Source organism: Scophthalmus maximus, chromosome 6 (assembly GCF_022379125.1).
Source record: "Scophthalmus maximus strain ysfricsl-2021 chromosome 6, ASM2237912v1, whole genome shotgun sequence".
NCBI lineage: Eukaryota > Metazoa > Chordata > Actinopteri > Pleuronectiformes > Scophthalmidae > Scophthalmus > Scophthalmus maximus.
The window spans coordinates 13,393,290-13,417,458 of record NC_061520.1 but is presented as its reverse complement, the minus strand read 5'-3'; the positions used below and the strand labels follow the sequence as shown (position 1 = coordinate 13,417,458).

General features: G+C 41.7%; 2 protein-coding genes across 3 annotated transcripts; one reads left to right on the top strand and one right to left on the bottom strand.

The window, feature by feature from the left end:
* Nucleotides 1-493: 493 nt before the first annotated feature.
* LOC118309904 (G-protein coupled receptor 61-like) lies at nt 494-23,595 on the bottom strand. Of its 2 annotated transcripts, XM_035632535.2 has the most exons (7): nt 23,237-23,595; nt 22,957-23,120; nt 22,298-22,452; nt 21,335-21,483; nt 13,855-13,923; nt 5,563-5,681; nt 494-4,004 (listed from the first exon to the last, which is right to left on the bottom strand). In XM_035632535.2, the coding sequence occupies exon 7, from the start codon at nt 3,787-3,789 to the stop codon at nt 2,389-2,391; it is 1,401 nt and encodes a 466-aa protein (XP_035488428.1). In that variant the 5' UTR covers nt 3,790-4,004; nt 5,563-5,681; nt 13,855-13,923; nt 21,335-21,483; nt 22,298-22,452; nt 22,957-23,120; nt 23,237-23,595; the 3' UTR covers nt 494-2,388. The 2 variants fall into 2 exon arrangements, with proteins under 2 accessions (XP_035488428.1, XP_047188878.1); XM_047332922.1 differs by lacking the exons at nt 13,855-13,923; nt 21,335-21,483; nt 22,298-22,452; nt 22,957-23,120; nt 23,237-23,595 and having other exon boundaries at nt 5,563-5,739.
* On the top strand, nt 15,311-19,058 carry LOC118309903 (amphoterin-induced protein 1-like). The gene has a single exon (XM_047332921.1). The coding sequence runs from the start codon at nt 15,965-15,967 to the stop codon at nt 17,501-17,503; it is 1,539 nt and encodes a 512-aa protein (XP_047188877.1). The 5' UTR covers nt 15,311-15,964; the 3' UTR covers nt 17,504-19,058.
* Nucleotides 23,596-24,169: the final 574 nt, after the last annotated feature.

Genomic DNA, 24,169 nt, shown 5'->3' with positions numbered 1-24,169 from the left:
GTCAGCATTTAGGTTTTTTGATCATAATAGTGGTATATTGTACAGTTTGTATCAGAGTATAAAAATTTTGAATTTGTAAGTAAAGCACTCGTAGATTGCATAGAAAATAATCAAAATAATTTCAGTTCGGATTTTGATTAAATAACAGAAACAAATGTCAGCTCTGGTTTAGTCCAAGAAAATATATTTTAGGAAGTCACAGATCAGTGTCGTGTTGGATTCCCGATAGAGCAAGGTCCTCTCACCGCCCACCGCCGCTCTGAGAAATGTCACTAGGTAATAATTGCCATGGGGATGGCAGAGCCTGGCGGAGCTGGGGGCGGCTTGACTGAGGTCCATCGTTGAGGTGTGAGGCCTGTTGCACACCAACATCTACCAACCGAAACAGAATTTAACAGTAGAGGGATGGACCTTTTTTTCTATCTATCTATCTAACTTTATCTATCTATCCATCTTACTATCTATCTATTAAATTATGAAAATGCATCAAAAATGTTTTACAAACATAGAAACTCTTTATTACAACAGCATCTCTCCTTCTCAAGGTGACACCCTGTTTCTTTTTTTCCTAAACACATTCATGTCATTGCAGTACAATGGAAGGTGTTCTTTTATTTTAATCACAGCATTTAAGAGGAGAAAAAAAAACAGTGAAAAGTGAAAATTCTAACACAAACATTCAAAGTCATTCACAGTTTGGGATATTTAGAAGAGATGAAAAGAAGACATCAAGCTCAGCAAGCTTTAAGTTTGGGACTGGCTTTGTCACTCAAAAGCTTTCTAAAAACAATTCTTAAAAACGTAAAAACCCTGTGTCCACATAAAGAAAGGATCAGTTACTTCAGTCATACGTTTCTGCATTCAGTTTATCAAATTAATCCCAATTTGCTATAAAATACAACTTCATCTCACCATCAAACTCAACCTGCAAAACTTTGCCAAATCTAATAAATCATTAACAAGCAATCTCTTCCTCTTTAGTCTCCTTACAAAGAATCAAATGTGCAGGAGTCACACTTGACATGGAACTGTTTGTTTGTTTGTTTTTCCTGCATCTGGGGTACTGTAAAAACTCTAATGAGTAGGGTTGTCAAAAGAAATCGACATTTTCCTCTTTCATCGATAAAAATTCCCACAGCTGAAAAACACACAAAGAAGGCAGTTTCTGCATATGTGTCGAAATACATCAGCCTCCTTGTAAAGAAATTCATGACAAATACAGTACTTACAGTCACTTATAGAAAAGAAAAATGGGCGTGTTGAATGGCATATAGAACCAAAACTTACAGTTTTACTAAACGTAACATACAGTTTAGTACATTTAACAAAGATCATATTTGAATGTAATGCAGTGCATCAAGAGATATTTGATTTGGACGGTCTATATCCAAATATACCGATAAACACATCACGCGGCATAACGCGGTGACCCATAAGAGTTATAATGTCCACTTACATCCTAAACTGAATCACAACAGATCTGGCTTGCTTTTTAGGAAATCAAACAAAAATTGGAAAATCGCCAAAGAAAGGAGAACAAAAATTCAAAGGTTCATCTGTAAACAACTGGTAGCAGTTCCATGAGAGTTAGGCCACAGTATGTATGTCCCCTGATCTAATGTGATCACCGTTGAAAGTCCACCAATCAAAAGTGACATTAGTGCTTTTCCTTCAATGGATTCCCTAAATACTCATGTCATCATTTTGTGTATTTTATTGTTCTTTTCTCTGACATTACTATTCTTACAGTACTTAATAAAAAAAATGTAAATCATTTTTTTTGAAGTTGATCAAATTGCATCTTAAAATGATTGATTCCTTCAACAGTTACAATCGAAACGAAGTTTCCTCGTTTCTTAATACCAAAGGCAAAATGTCTTACAGCAGAACATCACCAGGGTATTTATTCACAAGTGTTCACTCATTTGAGATCAAAAGGGATATTCTGAAAACAATGTTATCTCTGAATATTACTCAGTTACCATCATAAATAACACCTGTAATACATTATTTATTTTTCCAAGTTACCTCAGTGTTAATCCACTGAGTCGTTTACTGTACAGAGCTGAGCGGTTGTGTGGAAGGCCAAATGCAGCCTTTTTTCCTCTCTCTTTTTTTTTTTATCTAGCAGTAATTTCCTTGGTCACAAGCAACAGACTGAAATGCATCTAAAACAAATGCATTTGACTTCACCATATAACTATAACTGTTTTGCAAAAACTAGGATGAAATGTGTAATGATTCAAAGATACAATTTAAAGTCATTTCAGTTAACTGAGCAACCTGCTGGACAGTTTTTTAGCTAGAAAAAGAAACATGTTTTCCTGAAATACTGTATTTCTGAAGGACCAAAATTGGACGTTTTCAGTAAATAAAGACATAAAAAACTTAATTGTCTGTATATAGGTGGTTGTTTTTCACCTGTTCGTTCTCAATAAATTCTGAAGTCTCCTCTGCAATTTGACCAGGGATACGGAAATCAATGGGTATGGGCAGCGCTGGCTCAGGTTGGGACTGCATCACGTGACAGCAGGCCTCCCCCTTTGGACTGGAGGTGCTGTGAGAATTTTGAGGATCCAAGTTGCAGCCGGTGCCCTGAAGAAACTGAAGGAAATTCTCCTCTATTGATCCTTCACGGCTGGGCAGTCTGTCCTCCACCTCAACCCATGCTCGACGGAACAAACACGGTAGATGCTTGCCTAGCTCCTCCCGGATCTGTCTATTGAGACAGCCATAAAAGAAGGGATTGGAGGTGAAGCAGAAGTAGCCAATCCAGGTGACCACTTCCTCCAGAGAGGCCAGTGTGGCTGGAGGGCTGGCAGCCAGTGCTGAATACAAGTGGAAAGTGAAGTAGGGCAGCCAGCAGCAGAGGAATTGCCCGCCAACTGCTGCTAACACTGCTGCAGCCTTTCCTCCCCCTAAGTGGCGCTGTGGAGTCGCTCTATCTGTCCCCGTCCCCGTCCCAGAGCTGGTAACCATAGTGGATCGGCTGCTGAGTGACTCTGACCGCTGGCGACGAGGTGTGTCCATCCAGGTGGGCAGAGGCCCGTGGTGCATGGCAGCCACCCGAGCCACTTTGAAGACATTGCAGTACACAACAAATATGACCAGTAGTGGACACAGGAAATACACCAGAGTGAATAGGACCATAAAGGCCAAGCGGTTTGACCCTCCCCCTGTCCAATGCAGTGAGCAGCGCCTGTGACCCTGAGCAGGTGGAGACGGGACAGCCCCACTTCCTCCACCTCCAACCCCGCTACTCTCCAGAAGTGGCGTTCTTCCACCTTGCAGGAACCAGGCCAGCAGGGGCAGGGCAGACATGGCCAGGGCTTTGACCCATATCCCCACCATCACTGATGCTACCAGGCCGACAGTCATTTTCACTTCATAGCGCATAGGGTGCATGATGTAGTAATAACGCTCCACGTTGATGACGGAGATAGAGAGGATGGCAGCACTGACCAGGCACACGCTGAGAAAGAGGTAGCTCCGGCACAGGGCCTCCCCGAAGAATGCCCGATTTGAGAGCATGCCGAGGGGCATCAGCACCAGGGCTGCCAGCAGGTCCACCACGCACAGGTGGAAGACAAAGGCAAACTTGTGGAGCTGCGGAGCCTTGGCGATGACCACCATTACAGCCACATTACCCACCACAGCCAGCAGATCCATGAGCAGCATGGCCAGCAGGGCTAGCGAATGGGACAGAGCCCAGCCTTCAGGCAGAGAGGAGGCAGACATGTTGGACATGAGCTGTGGAGGGGGGTGGGAGGAGTTCCACATCGGCTCCATTGAAAGGTGGGACAAGGCAGGCAGGCAGGATCAGTCACAGGCCCATCACCCATCCTTCACAGCCAGGAAGTACGGCCAGAAAACAGCAGCTTAAAAATGAGGTCAAAAGCTGCCTTGTAGTCCAGAGGATGATACTGCGATTGTCAGGAGGTTCAGAGTTTATGATTCATATCCATTTATCAAAATTTCATATCTGTGATCAGTTACACAGCACCCTGAAACAGGAGAGAGACACAGAGGGAAATACACAGTGAGCATATATGTTACATATGTTTTGTTCTCATGTGTATGCCTGACACAGATGACCTCTTATTAGCACATCTGGGTCAGGACTAATTCACTCACATGAAGTTTGATAAAATCCTCCTTAGCTTCTCAGATCTCTGTTGTGGAAATCTAACTGATAAGGTAATCCAAAGCCAGTCCTCAAACCAATTAACTCGATAACATATACATTATTCAAAGACGGGACATTTGGCACCTTTTAAGCAACATGCTGAGAGAACGGCAGGAGTGAAAATGAGTTAAACAATCAAACATCCTCATACAGCCACATTAACAGACCACAGTTCACATATCTGCAGTCATGATGTTCAAAATGCATATTGATGATCAAACGAATGTTCAAGAGAAACAGTTTTGCTACTATGATGGTAAAGAAAAAAGGTCTAAGATAAATCCAGTCTGGTGTGAGCAGCAGTTGATAAATACTTTTCAAGCACACGTCCTGTCAATGCATGAATGCAAGCTAATTCCCCCTAAATAACCCAGTCACTGAACAGGCAATAGACCTTTTCCATCACATCCACACCTGCTGTGAGGGCTCCAGCTGAATATGGATACCCAGGGTCTAAACTGATTGTGTATGGCTACTACTCCCGAAAAAATTAACAATCATTACCTGCGTTTTGATATTGTGTATAGAGCCCGACCGATATATCGTTGATATCGGCCGATATTAGCCTTTCACAGACATATCGGCCGATATGTTTAAAGCCCAACCAATATTATCGGCCGACAGATGAGCCTTTCAAAAAATAAATGTTTATTTTCTTAATTCAAATTCTATTTATGTGGTTGTATTTGTAATCTTTTTCAATTTATAGTTACTTATGATACAGTTTATAAAATTTAAAGTGCCTCAGCTAATACTGGCAACCAACAGACATGGGTGGCTGCTGCTGTATATGTGTGTCAGATTAGGAAAAGGCATTCGCCTGCTGCGATGAATGCTCTCTGTGCCTCAGATGTAACAAAAGCCCAGGCTGTTCTGTCTCCTGTCTACAGTGATAACAGTATGAATCAGGCAACAAACTCAGCCCTTACCTCCCTCATCACCTATGAATGATTGCCCCCAGTGAGCAGTGTCTCTAAATCACACATAGGGATTCTACCAATTCACTACAACCCTCCTCTCCGGTTTAGTCATGTCTAACCGCCTACTCATTTATATATTAATCATTAATGCATTACACCCACTGTACAAATCAAAACCCAGTTTTTTATATATATATATACATATCACATTACAGATTGGTTGCACTCAACAGAATATAATCAGCAGATTAGGAGAAGAAGATGAGAACAAGTAGGGAGATTTGACGAGAATCCGGCCGCGTGATGCGAAGAAGCAGAGACAGAGCAGGGCAGAGAGCATTATGTACCTGAATCTGAGTATTTCCTGATACAGCTGTCTGCTGCTTTGGTCTCTGAGGATGAAACCCTGCTTTAGCACCCACTGCTGGGATCTACTGTAGACACCAATCACTGTACCTTGTGAACGCTGCTGAGGCACCTGCCACTGTGAGAGCCTTTTCCTCTTCCCGTCCCTTGATCTGCCCGGTGCATCCTCCTCCCTGGATGACTACAGCTGTGGCAGCAAGGATTTTTCTCTGAAAAACGATGCAGATGTTAATGTTTGCAAAGACACCAGCTCACTCTTTGCTTCCCCCCTCCACTCACACACAGTGACTGCAGAGATGGAGCAGGAGGCAGTGAGAAATAGGACCAGAGATGCTGTCTCCACAGGGTCCTAGAGTCCTTAGAGTATGATTATTATTATTCCTTCAGAAATTAGAAAGTGCATATGATGGAAACAAGGGAAACGTTGTCGTTGTAGATGTGTAGTTATTAGCGTGTTTTTAGCAGCACTATTTACTATTCAGTTCCAACACAGCTGAGTCTTATTGCATCTGAGCATTAGAGTTTATGCTGCGTTCACACAATGTCTGTGGAATTGGAAGAAGACATCCCATAATTATGCCCCAGGAGTGTTCAAGCATTATTCCAAGATGATAACTTCCACTGCCAACCAGATAAATGGCTTAAATTGGCCACTCGTTATGTGTTAAGTATTTGTAGCAGTGTGTTAAAAAGTATCTGAATTGATTTATATTGGATTTTATTTAGGTGTCACTGCCAGTGAGGGTCGCTTTGCAGCCACGTTGCCAGCCGTTGACAGACACTCATGAAGTGGTTTTTGCTAAGCGGGCGATGTAGAAGTTGTCTGGGATAACTGATGTCTGAAGTTGTTCCCCTTGTCTTATGGTCTGAATGACAGGACCCTGAGTGACACATGAGACCGATGAAATTTGGACCAAATCTTGATGTAGGTAATACCATGACTTCTCCTAACCCCTAACCCAAAGCATCCCAGCTAGGCTTAACTTTACTGCACAAGTAGTAAACTTTAAATTTTTTAGATCCAATTCAGATTTGTTTTCCTGTGTATAATGTGAACACCCAGGGCCCCTTTAATTATTAAGTCTTGTTCCAGAAATGCTTTGGATAAATGCTTAATCTCTTTCCTGTGCTTGCGGCCTCTTAGTGTATACTCTTTAATCCTTGCATGTGCACAATGCACTACACCCCTCATATCTAAACACTTATTTCTTGTTCCTCTCCTGGTTTTATTTAATTTGGTCTGTCACTAATGATTAAGGCAGTAATTTCATGGATTTGAGTGTACTCCAGTTCAAGATTTACTGAAACAGTGAAGCATTGATTAGGCCAGGCCTCAGCCTCCACAATCCCAGCTTCTCAAATTGGGGCTCCTGTTGCCACGGTGATCTTTTTCATATACAGTCCATCTCATTGCTCTGTCTGCAGAGGACAATGAAATCTGGGCCATTATGGGTAAGGCTACTCTACTGAAGGAGTGGGCATAGAGCTGCAGAGTCCCGGGTGTTTTTCATTAGCATTTGTAAGGTTCCCCCACGATAATACATAACATTTGCATTTCATGGAAATTACACCTTGCACCCCTTTAATCACTTAAAAGCATGTTTTAATTTGCAGCACCTCTCGGGTATTGATTGATTAATTTAGTTTAATAATGGCCTTGTTATAATAATATCACTGGTTAAGTCACCATGAGGTCTTCTTTTTGAAATTTCAAGTTTTTTTTTTCGCTTTAGCCCACATATCAGTGTACTTACTGCATCAGGAACAACATGCAGAATTACAGATAAACAGGGCACTTAATGTCACTCTGATATTGTGAACTACTAAGTAATAAATTAGTATAATGATGAATTAAACTGTTTTTTAAGTTTTTTGTTTGGTTTTCTCAACAAAAATATATAAACGCGATTACAGTACGCTGAATACCATATTGTTTTTGGATTGTTAGTTGGACAAAAAAATTATATTTTTTTAATTTTCAGTTTGGGGGACATTTAAAAAATGATGTTGATTTTTCAATACTGATAATAAATACCACCATGGCACAATTCATCATTGTAAACTATTACTGTATTTCAGAATGTGTAAATAACGTTTTTTTTTCCGCAGTCGCACAATCCAAAAAGCTTTTACCTTTAAATATCAGTCATCACAGTAATAGACAAACATTGACACTTTTTGCAGTTAGAGTCTTGCATTTTAGATTTTACATAAGCCTAGAAACCTACAATCTCCTAAACTTGTCCAAACCTGACTCATTACAATCCAACATATCCAATACTTCAATCATCAAACATGCCTGGGCAACAGAACATAAAAAAACAAAAACACATTGCAGTTGGGTGGAAAAATTTAATGGCCAGCGTTTACGAGTGTTGTCATGGTGAAGATGTATCAAGAGGTCTGGCAACACTAAGAAAAGGAGATGTACACACACTTGTCTAACACATAATCCCTCTCTAACACGGCAGTATGAGAGAAACAACAATGCGAGGATGTTCTGCTCTTTGCACGTTGCGTAAGTGTTAATGTGTGCTCGCATCTGTATTCAGGGATGAGCACCTTGATGTGTGTGTGTGTGTGTGTGTGTGTGTGTGTGTGTGTGTGTGTGTGTGTGTGTGTGTGTGTGTGCGCGCGTGCGTGTATGCATGTGTGTGTGTGTGTGTGTGTGTGTGTGAGTGCGTGCGCGTGTGTGGTTCTCTCAGGTGTTGACTCATGACAAAAATAGCAGAGTCTTGCTCAGCCGGCAGCACCAATCACTGCTGCCGCAAATACAATGGTTTCCATGGCAACCATGAAAATAGACTCTACATTCACACTCAGAAATAGCAAAGGACGCTGCACTAACCCCAGAGAGTCCCTACTGCCAATAATAACTACCCGTAAATATGGACACATAAATATCAGCTGCACTCAGAAATACAGCCATGCCATTAAATTGACCAAAACATAATTACAGCAGCCTACACAAACAATCAAGTCAAGGGGAGAACATTAACCAGCTCTGTGTTTAATAACATCAAAGCAAAAGCACAAAGACAGATTGTTCAGTCAAGCTGTTCAATACCTGATGCCACTGAGGGAGAGATGCTTTACTAATGTCTAACAAACTGCGCTAACAAGCATCCGTCATATCGCATTTTTCAGATATTTTGAGCAAAAAAAATTGCTGGATTGATGTTGGTGGAGATAAAGGATAAAGCGATGGAAGTTGCCTTGGAGACACATCTCGCAGCAGACCGTCAAACAGAAGAGGAGCAACTGAAACAAAGTGACTGTGTGTAAGGCAGAATAATATCTGTTAGGTTGATTCCAGGCTGAATTGTCATCATTCCTGCAGATTCAACCTGCACACACAATGTTGGATAATATTATGGTGGATCATATCAGATGTTATAAGTGATTCATATTGGGGGGCTCTGTCTTTCTTTGATTCACTGTGCCTCTGGACACGGCTATTGAATAAGCTAAACAGTAAACATTTCCTCTGGAATAGGTAAATATTGAATTACTATGCGGTGTACAGTATGTGGCATGTCCAGTTCGGTAATAAATATTTTTGGTATGATGATAATGAATGATTCTGTAACTAACCACAAATCTCTATTTGGAGGACACAATGGAGTACAGAAGGTTTACAATTACAAGCATATCCAGTTTAAATAAATATAAAATATATATGTATGTACACTAAAGAATGTACAAAAACAGTATTTTTAGTATTTTCATTTGATTCTACTCCAATATATTTCAGATGCAATTTATGTGCTGTTAATTACCTACATTAACTTTACAGTTGTTGTTTCTAGTTATTTTGTACATTAAGATTTACTCCTTTTTTAAATATATATTTTTGATGCCCCACCTACAGTACACTACCTACAACATTAATACACCTCAGACATTAATGTGACCCAAATAATAATTAAATAATCTAATGTATAATAACACTCATAAAGGGCATTTACAAGCTTAAACCATTATTGATAATAAAAATGTTACTTTTGTAAGATTTCGAAAGCTTGTAATGGACTCTTTTTTTAACATTGCTACTTATACTAAAGCAAAAAATATGTACTTTATATACTTAAAAAAGTGCATTAAAAGTATGTTCACTCATGGCTGGGACGAGGCCTGTTCTAAGAAACATATTTACTGGGTTATCTGTATAACTCTGCTCAGTTCAACACTGAACAGAATATTTTGGTTCAATAGTGCTCTGGGATCAAATCTGCAAATTCATCCACATAATTCAGCAAACACACCTCTTGAACAGGCCCCTGAACATGCAGGCTAGGCCAGATGGTGGCAGTGTGTACACTGTAATGTACATGCAGTGCTGTAGCTGCCTGCTGCCTACGATGATTACAGTAATATCTCTGAGACCTGTTTTGGTATCTCATTATATCAGGGCCTTACACTCACCTATAACCATTAACAGGCTTGACTAAAAAATACATGCCCTTACACATTAGTGCAATTCAACAATGCAGAGGGAGAGGCAAAGGGCCCATTACTTTATTTTTACTTATTCTTTTTTGGGAGTTGGAGTTTTTGTTCGATGTTGGATGTGGCAGATGTAAGCGACCGTGTAACTGTATTACATTAGACCTGTAAGACACAGGCACACATCGCAACCATGGAGTCACACCCAGAATAAAATAAAAATACATTTTTTTGTAATCAACAATAGTGGGGACATTATTGTTGGGTTTTGGGACCGATTTTGGAAATATCAATATCAAACTCAAACTTTAATAATAAAGCCCATCACAAGCCCAAAAGTATGCATGCATGCTCCTTGAGAACCGTCACTCTAATGTCTGAAGGAGAATGAGGAAAATACAGATGTCTGAGACAGATCTTATTGCAATCTATACAATAGCTGTTGTGGGGTTTCACACAGAAAGGTAATGGGGGTGCAAGAAGAAGAAAAGTCAGGAGATCGACAAAGTCATTAGACCAAAAATGTGAAAATAAATCATGGCTGTTCAGTGTGGTTGAGATATATTTCCCTCTGGACCTAAGTGGTGGGCTGACCGACATTTCCACATCCACAGCTCAAGGAAGGCTAAAAAAATATATCATAGCATATTAGAATAGAATAGGATCGAGTATAATAGAATGTTCATGCTTGTGATAGCTTGTGTGTATTGTCATTTTATTTTGCTTTCACCCAGCATTGGTCTGCAGGTTAACATGAAAAGGAGCAAGACAAAACCTGAGACACATTAATTAATCTCTGAACCTGTAACTAAAGACAACAAAAGTCCAAAAGAATCTGAAGATCGGCAGTGTGGATTTTACCAAATTATTATATAAGGGCCGCCATTTGATGTCAGTGTATAACCACATATACCTAACAACACTCACTTGTGTTTGGTATCAGTTCCAAAAAAACACTTCTATCAGAAACAGGGTTTTCTCTCCCAGCTGTGAGCAGCACGCAGCTCTTCTCCAGAGAAGAGGCTGCTTCCATTTTGCCGATGGAGAGCTGTGGGCTAAGAGGTTATCACCCAAACCTGCTGCCGCTGCCCCGGAGCTGCGCCTCATTTATAATTCACAAGAGAACTGTAAATCTCCCGAGAGCAGGGCGTCCATCTTAAATCAACGTGCTATCGGATACGTCCCTGGTGAAAACACATCATCTGGGCACCAGCCTCGTGAACAGGCTGTTGTAACAGTGAGAGGTGAAAGAAATCAAGACTGACAAACCTGTGCATGTGGAAAAACAACATTCACCAGTGAGAGCATGTAAAGAAAACGCTACACTACAGTTTTGTCCTTTGGGAAGAATGCCATAATAAATTTGAAGGGTGAAGCTGGTGATATGCTGTATATTTGTTTTGGTTATTATCAACTAATGCGAGGAAAAGACCAAATCCAGAAATGCATCAGTCAGTCTCTCAATGTTTCCAGACTTCCAGTCCGTCGGTGCCTGTCAGCCTCAAGCCGCTTTGTTTCTACTTGAGATTTAAATGTTTAAGACCCTTGTTTTGTTTTGTTGTTGTTGTTGTTGTTGTTGCTAAACATTGAAACAATTTTATTAAGTTTGGAATGAATAAAAAAACTCAACAGGAATCGGATTTCTTAGGGTCTTTTGAGATGGATTTGCATTTGGTGAGTTGGCGAGCAAGCATCACTGTTCTTCCAATAGTCCATGATCAAGCTTTGTTTGTAAGTTCATTGAAAATGGACTCCTTTGAAAAGTGACAACGTGTGGTTCTGTGGTGCGGAGTGAGAGCTACATTAACTCTAAATGAATCACTTTTCCTTTCCATTTGCAACACAACAGACCAGGCTTCAAAATGAAAAGGGCTCATTTTCTCCCCCTTTGTCCAGAAGGGAACACAAACAGCTCTGGCAGAGGATGCGAGCATGGATCCATAAAGACATCCAGCAAACAGATTAACGATGATGGGAGCAGACAATATTGCTCAAGTTACAGCACCGTAAATGAGCCAATCAATACATAACATTTTCCAAGGGGACACTCAAAAATGATTATAGTCTATTTCTTATATTTGAATATCCTGATCCAAGCTTTGAGCTATCCATCACATCCCTCGGAACATTGATCTCTTTCCATGGTGGTGTAAAAAAGGTGGGAGGGGACATGGAGAGGATAGGTTGCATTCATTTCCAATCATTGACTCTTTCACACATCTGTATGTATGATTAATTGTTCTCATCATTCATTCATTCGTTTGTCATATCCATCATTAGGAATGGATATACGCTGTTCTCTTCCTTGTTCTGGTTACACAATGTGTGACGCAGTTCCTTTGCGCCGTAAATCAAGTCGTCATTTTTCAGCAAAAAGAAGCATCCCAGTAGCCAAGAGAATAACATGGAGAAAGCAAGACTTATAGGGAGCCGATATAAACGCCGATGGTATTGTTTTTCTACCACCATTACACTGTGCAATAGGTTTTAACATCATAATGAAAAGTTTAAGCCAATAGGTTGTCTACTTCCACTTTAATCATTACAGTTCTATTTGTCTGAAAGGTTGAAAATGTAGACTGATTCAATCCATAGACAAAACGTAAACATCTGGTTTATTGAACATGGAATCAGTCATTTAAAGTATCACTGTAAGGCCACAGTGGCTTGAGAAATCTGCTGTAAGACACACGAAAAAAAGGTCAAAATACTAAAAGAAGCTTCAGATCCAGAGCACAAGTTGGTTGCGGATTGTTTCGAAACATCAGCTGGTTTATATTTCAGTATTCAGTTTTGGATTTCTGTCAACAGGATGCGGGCAACGTTTTAAGTTAGTTTGTTTTATTTAAAGTCCGTGGGATGTAAACTATCTGGACTGCGTGACATTGTCCGGTAAGTGAGACCTCGCTGTGAAACTCCATCCTGCACTGAAATCGCAACCTGATTTCTTGTCACAGTTTAAAACTTTTAATCAAAGGCTTTCAGGTCAACGTCAAGTGTTGCATGTCGACGCTTTGTTACTTAATAACATGTGTATTAAATATCAGAGCCCACTCAAATTTTTTTCTTGTTTCATGCCATCTTGTGTGCAAACTCAGCATATGGTGCTCTCATCGTCTGCTTTCTCCACTGTAACCCTGATAATGTCTGACCTTGGCGCCCATAGCAATCTGTGTACCATTTCATCTTCATGTCTCTTTTTATGTGAGAGTGACCTTGGGACCAGCAGGTTGATAACAGCGCACTAAACGTTCCGCTGCACATCAGCTGGACAGTCGTCCGTCATGCAGACGTCTGGATCTCCGCCCTTTTCAACCTTCTTCAGCCTCAGGCTACCATCACACTCCCAGTGTGTGCGCCCTGGTATTTTCCACCTCCCGGTCGTATTCTAGATCTCTAGATGCCCCGGAGATCACCTGACGCCCTCACCTGCCTGTTCGGCTGTCCCTCAGTCTCTCATCACATTCCCAGCGGAGCCCCTTTTCACAGAAGACATTTCAACTCGTCAAAAAATAACTGGTGTTACTGATAAAATTGACAGTCAGTAGTCATCATTAACTGTATTATTTACTCCTACCCAGACATGTCTGTGTGTCTTTTCAGTGTTCAGTTCCAGTTCCTCTGTTGTCTTGCTGTTGCAGTGCTGTGATAGTTTTCCCTGTCCATTACCAGCTCAGCTGTTACCTGCCTGTTGTTTATGCCCTGGCTGCTAATTTTCCTGTTTGGTCTACCTGTTTCTGCACTGTGTCTGTATTTGAGTCCATCCTCCTTGCCAGTTTTCCCAACTGTGGCACTCAACAATATGAGGAATATGAGCCAGTACAGTTGAATTAATGTTCACTAGATTATGGCTCAATTTGTAACTACACATATCTGAAGGGGTGGCACAGTGGAGCAGTGGTTAGCACTGTTGCCTCACAGCCAGAAGGTTCTTACCTGATGTCCAGCCTTGGCTTTTCTATGAGGATGTCAGTGTGGGTTTTGTCCTCGTTCTCCGGCGATCTCCTGGAATCCAAAGACATGCATCTTAGGTTAATTGGACATTCTAAATTTCCTGTGAGTGTTAATGGTTGTTCGGATGAACCCTGCCTCTTGCCCAATGTCAGCTGGGATCAGCTCCAGCCTGTCCCACGATCCTCACAGGATAAGTGGTATGGATAATGGATGGATGGATGGATACTGTATATCCCAACGATGCTTGTGTGAGACTGTCCCTCTGTCAAAATATGGTTTCAAGACCTTCATTCTACTGGTTCTGTGTTTTTATTATATGCCTTCCTACAATAGTTTGTTTGATAAAATGACCACAGCCAACCTGTAGCCAGGTTAAATTCCGGCACAGACAAACTGTACATATTGCAAAAAAAGCGGGATGAACGTGGGTTAACAGTGTCCCAGCGGCTATTTTTGTCCCCTGGCAGGTTAATGGGGCCTTGGTTCCCCAGCTAAAAACATGGCTGAACACTAACCAACACGTGATGGAAAAATCTACACTCAGAACTACATGACTAGTTTCCATGCTTAATGATTTCATATTTATATATACATATCTTACTTAAGCGATGACTGTTTATATCCAGTTCACAGCAGGATTCAAAGCTGCTTGCTCAGCCTGCTGCTCTGAACTCCCCGCATCGATCCCTCACACACTGTTGCATCCACATCACGTTCCCAAGCTTAAGACTGCTGCACACACACACACACACACACACACACACACACACACACACACACACACACACACACACACACACACACACACACACACACACACACACACACACACACACACACACACACACACACACACACACACACACACACACACACACACACACACACACACACACAGTGTTTGCCATGTCCTTCACAGAGTAATAAGAGGGACCAGGAGGAGGGGCTTCATCATTAAAAGCATCATCGCACTGAATGAACGACCGCCTGTTAATGTGCCCCTAAAGGAAAGGAGAAGTCAACCAGCACCACCAGCACCACCTCACGCTTTGTTCTAGAAAAAAAAGTGTGGGAAGAAATGAGAATGGGGCCTGATCAGCCTTCAGCATCCCCCTCCTCATCTCAAAGTCAAGTCATGTCCCAGATGTTTACCTTGCTGCATGGCGATCGACCCCTAATAGAAAAGGTGTGGTTGATTTAACAGAAGTCAAAGTCGCAGTGGCAACTTGACCATGGTGTCATATCCAACTTTAATGTTCGACCCATATTCAGTGTGATGTTTTCCCCTTTGTTTTATTGACACACTTGCACTTCTACTCTGCTATTCTGCTTTCACTCTTACGTTCTCATAGTCATATGTCTAGTTTTTTTTATTTAAATTGTATTTTTTTTATCAGTGTTAGTGTGTAAACAGAGAGAATGTGACACACCCCCTGCTCTGCTGCTTGCGCCCCTCACATTAAACAGCTCGGCGGTGAGGACGCGTTCAGGCTCCCCCGGTCATTTCGCGCTGCGCGCTGTGTTCGGCTGCATGTTCGTCATCCGTGACGGACGGGAGGGAGCAGCGATCACCAAGGACCGCTGCGACTGCGATGAAGAGAAGGACAGTGTCCCCTAGACTGGACTGGTGAAGACCCGCTCCACCCTGTTCCTCTTTCTCTTCGGATATTTGGAAAGCGACAGACGGGTAAAGGACCCGGCGGACCAGTGTTTCTGACACAGAGCAGATTCGACGATGACGAGGTGATGGGAGGAGGCGACTGAAGCAAACGGCGGAGTATCAGTAATCGTATAGTGTGTTTTCATTGATTGGATGACGAGATTAATCGCGCCAATGCCATTGATTACATTAAGGCGACGTTTTTCTGCTGAGCAAACACAACTTTTTGAACAGTGCCCTGGCTGCTGCAGTGCACCTCTGGCGCGCATCGGAGAATGACGTGCTGCCGCTGAGCACGTTGTCACTTCGACCTGCAGCACCTTCATTTTGTCACACGGTCTCCAGCTGATTTATTGACCGTGCTGTCATATCTCCTCCTCTCGATGACTAGGTGAACACATCGACACTCCTACAGTTTGCGATCCTGACAGGATGGGGGACTCACTCTGCCATTCCCACCGTGCCACTAGAGCAGTGCTCAGGAGAAGGAGCCTGTTCACTGTTCTGCCTTTTGCTCTACTGTTACCAACGGTGAGAGTCAGTGGACAGTCAATCGGAGGCCCCCTGGACTGCCGCAAGTCTTGTGTGTGCGCCAGCAACATCGTCAGTTGTTCCAAGACAAATCTATCCAATGTTCCCATCGCTCTTCCGAAGTATACAGCCGTTCTGGACCTCAGCTTCAACTCCATCACCAGGCTACGTGCCGAGTGGACCCCCGTCAAACTCAGCCGGCTGCACACTCTGGTGCTCAGCAACAACGGCCTCACTTTTCTGTCCTCAGAGGCGTTTGTGTCTGTGACAAAGCTTCAATACCTGGACCTGTCCTCGAACCGCCTCCGCCTGCTGGACGAGTTCATCTTCGAGCCGCTGGAGCACCTGGAGGTGCTGCTGCTTTACAGCAACTGCATCTCCCAGATCGATCGCACCGCTTTCTCGGGCCTCATCAGTCTGCACAAGCTCTACCTGAGCCACAACCTGATCTCACGCTTTCCCCTGGAGCTGGTGAAGGAGCGGAGCCGGCTGGAAACTCTTAGACTGCTCGACGTTTCCTCAAACCGAATCAAATCGCTGCCCCTGCAAGAGCTGCAGTCGCTGCCCGCCTGGATCAAGAATGGCCTGTACTTCCACAACAACTCTCTGCCCTGCAGCTGTGAGCTGTATGATATGGTGGCACGCTGGAACCTCAAGGAGCTCAGCTCTGCCACCGACTTCAGGAGCAGCCACACTTGCGTGTTGCCAGGGCAGCAGAAAGAGAAAATTGCCATTCTGGATCTGAGCAAGGTCAATTTGAACTGCAGTGAGGTCAAAGTTATGGAGGAGGAAGAAGCCTATCTAGAGCAGTTCCTGGTGCTGGACTGCGATGCCAAGCAGAAGGACACGACGAAGAGCTGGGCACTGCCTGGAAACATCCCGCTGCCTAAAGCAAACACGACTGCTGTAATGCGTCCTGACGGCAGCCTCCAGATTGGGCCGCTGAGGGCAGAAGACACAGGGGTCTACACCTGCTATGCCACAAGTGACTCCCTCAAAGAGACACTGTATGTAGCTGTAGTGGTGTTTAATTCCACCATGAGTGGTGGACTGGAGAACCTAAAAACGGCCTACACCACCCTTGTAGCATGTCTGGTCAGTATCGTTATGATTCTCATCTACCTCTATCTCACACCCTGCCGTTGCGCTTGTTGTCCAGATCATGGCCTGGAAAAGACCAACCCCATGGACAGCCTCCACTCCTCAACTGTCAGCATCTCTCAAGCCAACAAGGAGACAGGGCAAGAAGGGGTGGAAGGCAGAGGCTTCCCTTACAGACACGTGGGCTTCTCGGAAATCAAGGACCAGCTGGAGCAGAATGGGAGGTTGAATCCAATAGGTGAGGAAGATGAGGAGTGGCAGGGGGACAGCAGAGAGAGGAGGAGGTCTGACACAGAGTCGGTCAGTTCTGTGTGCTCGGATACCCCCATGGTGGTCTGACACCTTGATCCATACGCACGCCCCACAGAGATTTTGTATGCTTTGAATGTCCACAAGTGACCATCTTCCAAACAAAGTTGTAGCTTTAGTCGGCTCTCACAGTTATCAGTACAGTGTCATCCAAATGTAAAAGTTACCCTAAGCATTCTGTTAATGCCTAGAATTATGTTGTTAAAATTGTCAATGGCCTTAACATCACTATAACTAAAGGTTGCAAAAGCAGCATTTGTGAATACACAAAAAACTAAACATATTTTTTTTTTTAAGGGTACATTCGAAACGTCTTTAAAATTCCTGCTTTTGTAATTTTTCACTAGGCTCAATTTTACTGCAAAGTATGGACTGAGCCTGCAAGGATTCGCTGTGCAGGTTAGAACAAAGGTGATTGAAATGTTGTTTGCATTTTTTGACCGACGTCCCTCAGAAAAGAATAGCAGCCATCAGCGCCAATTACTCAACAGAGACAAACAGCATGGACACACTTTTGATGTGATTACTCAGTTTAGCTTGCTTCTGAATATCCCAAGGCTGCACTCTAAATAAAAGTTAGGCAGCTTTTTTAATGCACTGGGAATCCTGGCACTACAAATATGAGATAAATAGGATTATTAAAGATACTGGACCGAAGCAGCTTGAAAGAGAAACCAATTCATATAAAACTGCGAGTTGTTCGATATTTTTTTCTTTATTTTACATTCCTGCTTGGTTTGGTCGACACAATACTGTAAAGATTACTCTTATGCAAGATTTGGGTGTGATTTAATGCTCAAGTAATAAGGTTTTTTGCAATAACGTAGCTCAAGTTGACGTGTTTTGAATATTGCTTTCTACATTGTAAGCGGGTCAGTTTTGATTCAACGTAAGAAAACATAAGTAGACTAAATGTACTGTCGTGTCAGTCATTCCTATTGATCACAATGACCACATACAAACTGTAGGTATTAGTGAAACCTATATTTAAATGTTAACATCCGTGTAAACATAACTATTGACTTTTAACAGAAAGATAAGCCAATTATACCACTAATGTCATCACACGTTACTTTCCAGGCTACACTGCAAAAATATTGAACAAAGGAAGATATTTGTATTGATGAAATCCAGGTTATCAGTGCAGTCCAGTGTGTAAAAATACTTTTTAATTAAAAATAAGCTTTTCAGTTTTTCAAAAGAAAGAATCAATGATTAGAGAAAAAGTCAGAAAAATAAGAACAATTTTATTGATAATATTAATATAATATAATATAATTGTTATTTTCCACCCCACTAATCATCTCACATGACCCCTTACATTCATCTCAGGACCCCTTGTGGGGTCCCGACTCCCAGGTTGGGAACCACTACTTTTTAAAGGGTGAATTACGTACAAAAAATTACTATAATGACTATTTTAGGAATTCCGGTTTGGGCAGGAAAAATGAAATCTCCTGTTGTGATGTAGTTATAATTATCAATTTTATGATCAGAGTGACGTTCAGACTAGCAACATAAATGAACACCCTGCCATCTTGGATGGTTAATAGCAGCCAGGAAGCATTGCCCTGGGGGGGGGGGGGGGCAAAAACTGAGAGCGAGTACCATCTACTGAATGCTTCTGGGCATTAGTGCCCAACCCACAGCAAATCAGCAAATGCCAGCCAGAAGTCTCATAACCCCAGTCAGGAATAGCAGCTTGTAGTGCAGCCAACATACAGTCTGCATGACACAGCTGAAATGTAAATATAGAAGAAGCACTTTCGAAACACATCTTGAATTTTGTTTCATTAAAAATACCCTGTTGATTTCAGAGGCTCAATTATAACTTAAATGGTGTCACTACAAAATATGTTTCACAAAACTTGACTATAAATACTACTGCTAATAATAAAAAAGTGAATTTTCTTTAAATTACTAATAAATTACACTGTTCTCATTAGATTCAGGCTGTTCATTCCTCTTTACAGATCATACACACACACACACTGTAATATCAGTGTGAAGCAAAATGAACCAGTCTAGATGTAGCAATGGACAGTGCTTTCATCTTGATTCTTACGGTGTTTCCTCAACATAATGTAGGTGAATCTGCACCTGAAATAAATGTCCATGGATCTATAAGCTCTGATTGTTTTCATACTGTTGTGAGCATTGTGTGATAGTATTATAATGTAGCAATACTTGCTGAGGAACTTAAATTCTCTCTCTCTCATAGGGGCACATAGACTGTATGCTAATGTACTTATTTATCTTATAACCAAAGATTTAGTAAAATACATACAATGAGAATTAATAACCTACATGTTCAGTGTTTACAGCCAATACAGTTATACTGTCATGAGGTTATCTACTGTATTGCTGTGTGAAGCTACAAACCTATATTTGAATATATGCAACACTGTATAAAGACTTGTGTTTAATGATTTGCTGTTTAACATATTGTATATCTGTTAATGTGCTGTTCATGTATTTCATAAAACTACATAAAAAAATATGTCAACAAAGCGTGAATGAAATATCTTGTGAGGTTAAATGCATAATCTGTCAAACGGAGCTGTGGTTAGATTTTTTTTTTTTTTTTTAAATCCCACAATTATAAGTTGTGGTAGTCTGGAAAGTTATGTGCAGGACTATTTCTTAACCTGGTGCAGTAATTTCCAAAGGAAAAAAACATTACTTGTTTCTTATTTTTATGTGACTTACACACAAAATATAGAGTCTTGATAAGTGCAATGTATTAGTTCTTGTGGGTGGATGTTATCACTGTTTTGGAGCCAAACTGTTTCCAAATGCTAAGCTGAATGACAGGAAATGTCCAGGGAGAGAGACGTAGATTCAGTCTAGTGTGTGCACAGCGGAAACATGAAGATGACCCGTCGTCTCCTCTGTTTCGGCTAAGATCAGGATTCAGTTTCTGTATTACACTAATGACACACGGTCTTGTTCACTTGAGGGTGAAACAGGAGACCACACACACGATTGCTGGGGGGCGAAAAACTCACGCAGGGAGTCATATTTATTGCACCTGACTCTGAGACTTTACTTTCTTCTGGCAACATTCGTCTGTTGCTGGCTTTTCCTCCTTATTAGGACCGTTGAGCGCATGAGCTGCCTGAAGCAGAGTGGGCTCTCCAGTGCCTTCGGAACAGGCAGCTGGATCATATTATAATGGTCCAAGAAAACCTGGTATTTGAAGTAAAGTTTAAATTTCACATTTCAATCAGAAATCTCTCCGTGTTGTGTAGATGTTGCAATTAGCATAAACACATCACATTCTTCATGGAACAGAAAAGAAAGTTTTTATAGAGGAGCTACAGTTACTTTTTAATGTTGCCTATAACCGATGTTTAAATAACTTGGTGAAGAGCATTGATAGTCTACATTAGAGCTGCAACAGTTAATTGACTATTAAATTAAACGGCAACTATTTTGATACTCGATTAATCGGTTCAAGTAGTTTTTATGAAAAATAAAACTCAAAATTCTCTGATTTAAGCTTCTTAAATGTGAATATGTTCTGGTTTCTTTGCTCCTCTCTGACATTAAACTAAATATCTTTGGTGTATCGTCAAAACAAGACATCATGTTGAGGTTTTGGGAAACACGATCGACATTTTTTACACCATTTTATGAACCAAACAACTAATCGATTCATCGAGAAAGTAATAGTTGCAACCCTAGTCTACATCCTCAGTGTCAGTGTCAGTGCAGTGTGTTGAGGTCGTCTGCATGTTGGTGTACATCTCATTTACTGTCGTCACGGGACAATGCAGCGTTTGCCAGAGTCATCATTTAAATCAGTGGAGTTTTGTGTGGTGGTTGGATCGTGACTGATGTTGCAGAGTGAAACCTCACCTGCTGCCCTGCAACTCCTCTGCTGGATGAATGATTGAAGAGCAGAAGTCCGCAGCGACGTCCTCGGCCCCTGTTCCAGTAGCTGCTGTGTCGTGTTACCATGTTTACCCACAGTGCAGTGCAGGGCGTCACCAGCCAGGTGTGTGTAGCTAGATTTAACCATTTGTGAAAAGCAGCACAACAATGCAGTAATGCTTTGAGAGTTTAGAAATATTTGGGGGGGGGGGGGGGGGGGAGAGATAACTGGTCAAATAAAAGAGTTCATATGAATGTGTGAAATGGGAGGGTTAATGAGAGCTGGTCTGTGGGTCAATTCATGTGTTTAAATGGATGAGAGCTGAATGACTCATCCCCCTTTGAATAATAAAATCACAGATTATAATTAGAGCAAATGTAACAGCCTGAAGAAAAATCTACACACCACGGACACAGATGGCATGAATGTAAGTCCACGCCTGCTGACAATGAATGACTGGCATTCGGCTCTGTGTTATGAAGACTGAATTCTAAGTGAGATGACTCATCCCCTCCTCTGGCCCCTACCAGGAGAATCATGTGAAGGTAAGTGAATCCTCTGCCACCTAGTGGTTACCAAGGCGCCACTAAAGCCCTGATACATAGTGGAGAGAGTGACATTTACATTGGTCCTAGAGCGCCCCGGGGCCCCAGATCTTTTGATGCAAATCATAAACATTAAATAGAAGGAGCAGATCTGCTAATAATGAAATGTATGTCAAGTAGAACGTTTAGTTCCAAATGTGAATATTTTGAGAAATTGTGTGACATGACGGATCTGTTCCTTTCCTGAATCAACACACTGCCCTCTACAGAACTGGAGGTGTGGAGATTTGTTGCAAAAAGCCTAAAACATAACATTTTATGTGAGTAAGTAAAAATACTAAGACACTTGTTTGAGACAGTTTGATATTTTTTTGTCTGTCCGTGGCTCACATAAGATCTCACCTGCGCGGTTACCTGGAGAACATTAGTCGCTGGTTTCGAAAGGTTGTTGAGCATGGACGTGCCTGTAGGGGAAAGATTCCAGACCAAGATCCCAGGAGACCTGATTCGGTTTCAGTGAGGGAGAAAACCTGCTGTCCCATGTAGAGATCGCATATCTGATAGAAAGAAATATAAACATGTATAAGCAGCGTTCATTAACTGTTCCTCACATAAAGACACCCATTGTTACGAAGACTAAGAAAATGCACATTCTCAATTCAGGATTATATGAGGATCCACAATATTTAAACATTTCTGAGCCCATGGTGGTGTGAAATTGCTTGATTTATCCAACCAACTGCACAAAACTCAAATATATGCTGTTAAATATTATATATGACAGAGATAGTGTCAGATTCTCAAATTTCAGAAGGTGGAACCAGCAAATGTGAAACCAGCAAAAAATTTAAAAAAAAATGGGATTGTCACTATATTTAATTCTCCTGACCATGAACTATTATCGTGGTTCTTACCACAAGAGCTGGAGCAACTTACAGAGGGAAGCCACGGGTCTGAAGAGCCAGTGTCAAAGAGAATTTGAAAGTATTGTGATGGAGTCAAAGTGGCAATAACATCATAGTATGTTAACTGTGGACTGACAGTGGTTTAATGCTACTTACCTCTGGGTCAAAGATCATGTCGCCACACTTTGCACATTCCTGGAGAGAAACTTTGCAGCCGTGTAACATGGAAACTTTTCTGCCTCTCACTTTAAACAGGCCTCTCTCCTCCAGCTGCTGCCAGGCCGACTTCCCTCTCATCGAAGGAATCCTGTACCGACAAACTGGATCCACGAGCGACACATAAATCCAGCAGCGCGTTCGTTAGTTAAGCTCAGTTTAACAAACATTCAGCATACTCACAAACATTTTTGAAAACACGTCAGACCGCGTATCTTACCCTAAAAAGGAGTTTCAGCCCAAGAGGAGATTTAGTTTGAGCGCCCCGAGCCAGGAACTGTCAGGCTGGTTTTGTCTGATGCATGGTTGGTGTTTTTTTTTTCTTTTGCTTTAATGGTCCAGTTGTTCAAGAACAAGACCAAAAGACCACTTAAGAGACTGTGGACTGATGTCCTTGTTAGTGTGGACGAGTTTCTTCCTCTTATAAAGAAAACCTTGAACTTCATAAAGTGTCCTATGGAAAGTAATCCCATCATTACAGGACATTTTTCTGTTAATAAAGCTTGAACTGATAGAATGAAATTGAGATCAAAACAACACTCATTTCAAGGCGAATAACACACACACACACACACACACACACACACACACACACACACACACACACACACACACACACACACACACACACACACACACACACACACACACACACACACACACACACACACACACACACACACACACACACACACACACACACACACACACACACACACACACACACACGTTCCTTGTTTTAGAGAATCTGATATTAAATATTTTTTGCACACATGCTATATTAATTGTCCTCCTCTAAGCTTGTCCTCTGTTCATTTTCTGTGGTGGCGTGATGTCACTCAGTCCAGCTCTGCCCTCTAGAGGACAGAGAGTCTAAAAACAACAACAGACCATTCATCTCTACACAAACCTGAATATTTTCACTGAAACAGAGACATTACAGGAAAAAAAGACACAGCAGAGAGTGTTTCAAAATGAAGCGGTCTTTATTAAAGAACACATTAAATGGAATTTAGAGCATTAACACAGGTATAAATATGATAAGTGTAAATCTAAATTGTACTCACCGAGACGTAGTTTCTCTCGTCTGATGAATTCCTTGTTGTCTGCAATACATTGTCACTGTGCACACATTCACTCCAGAGTTCATCAA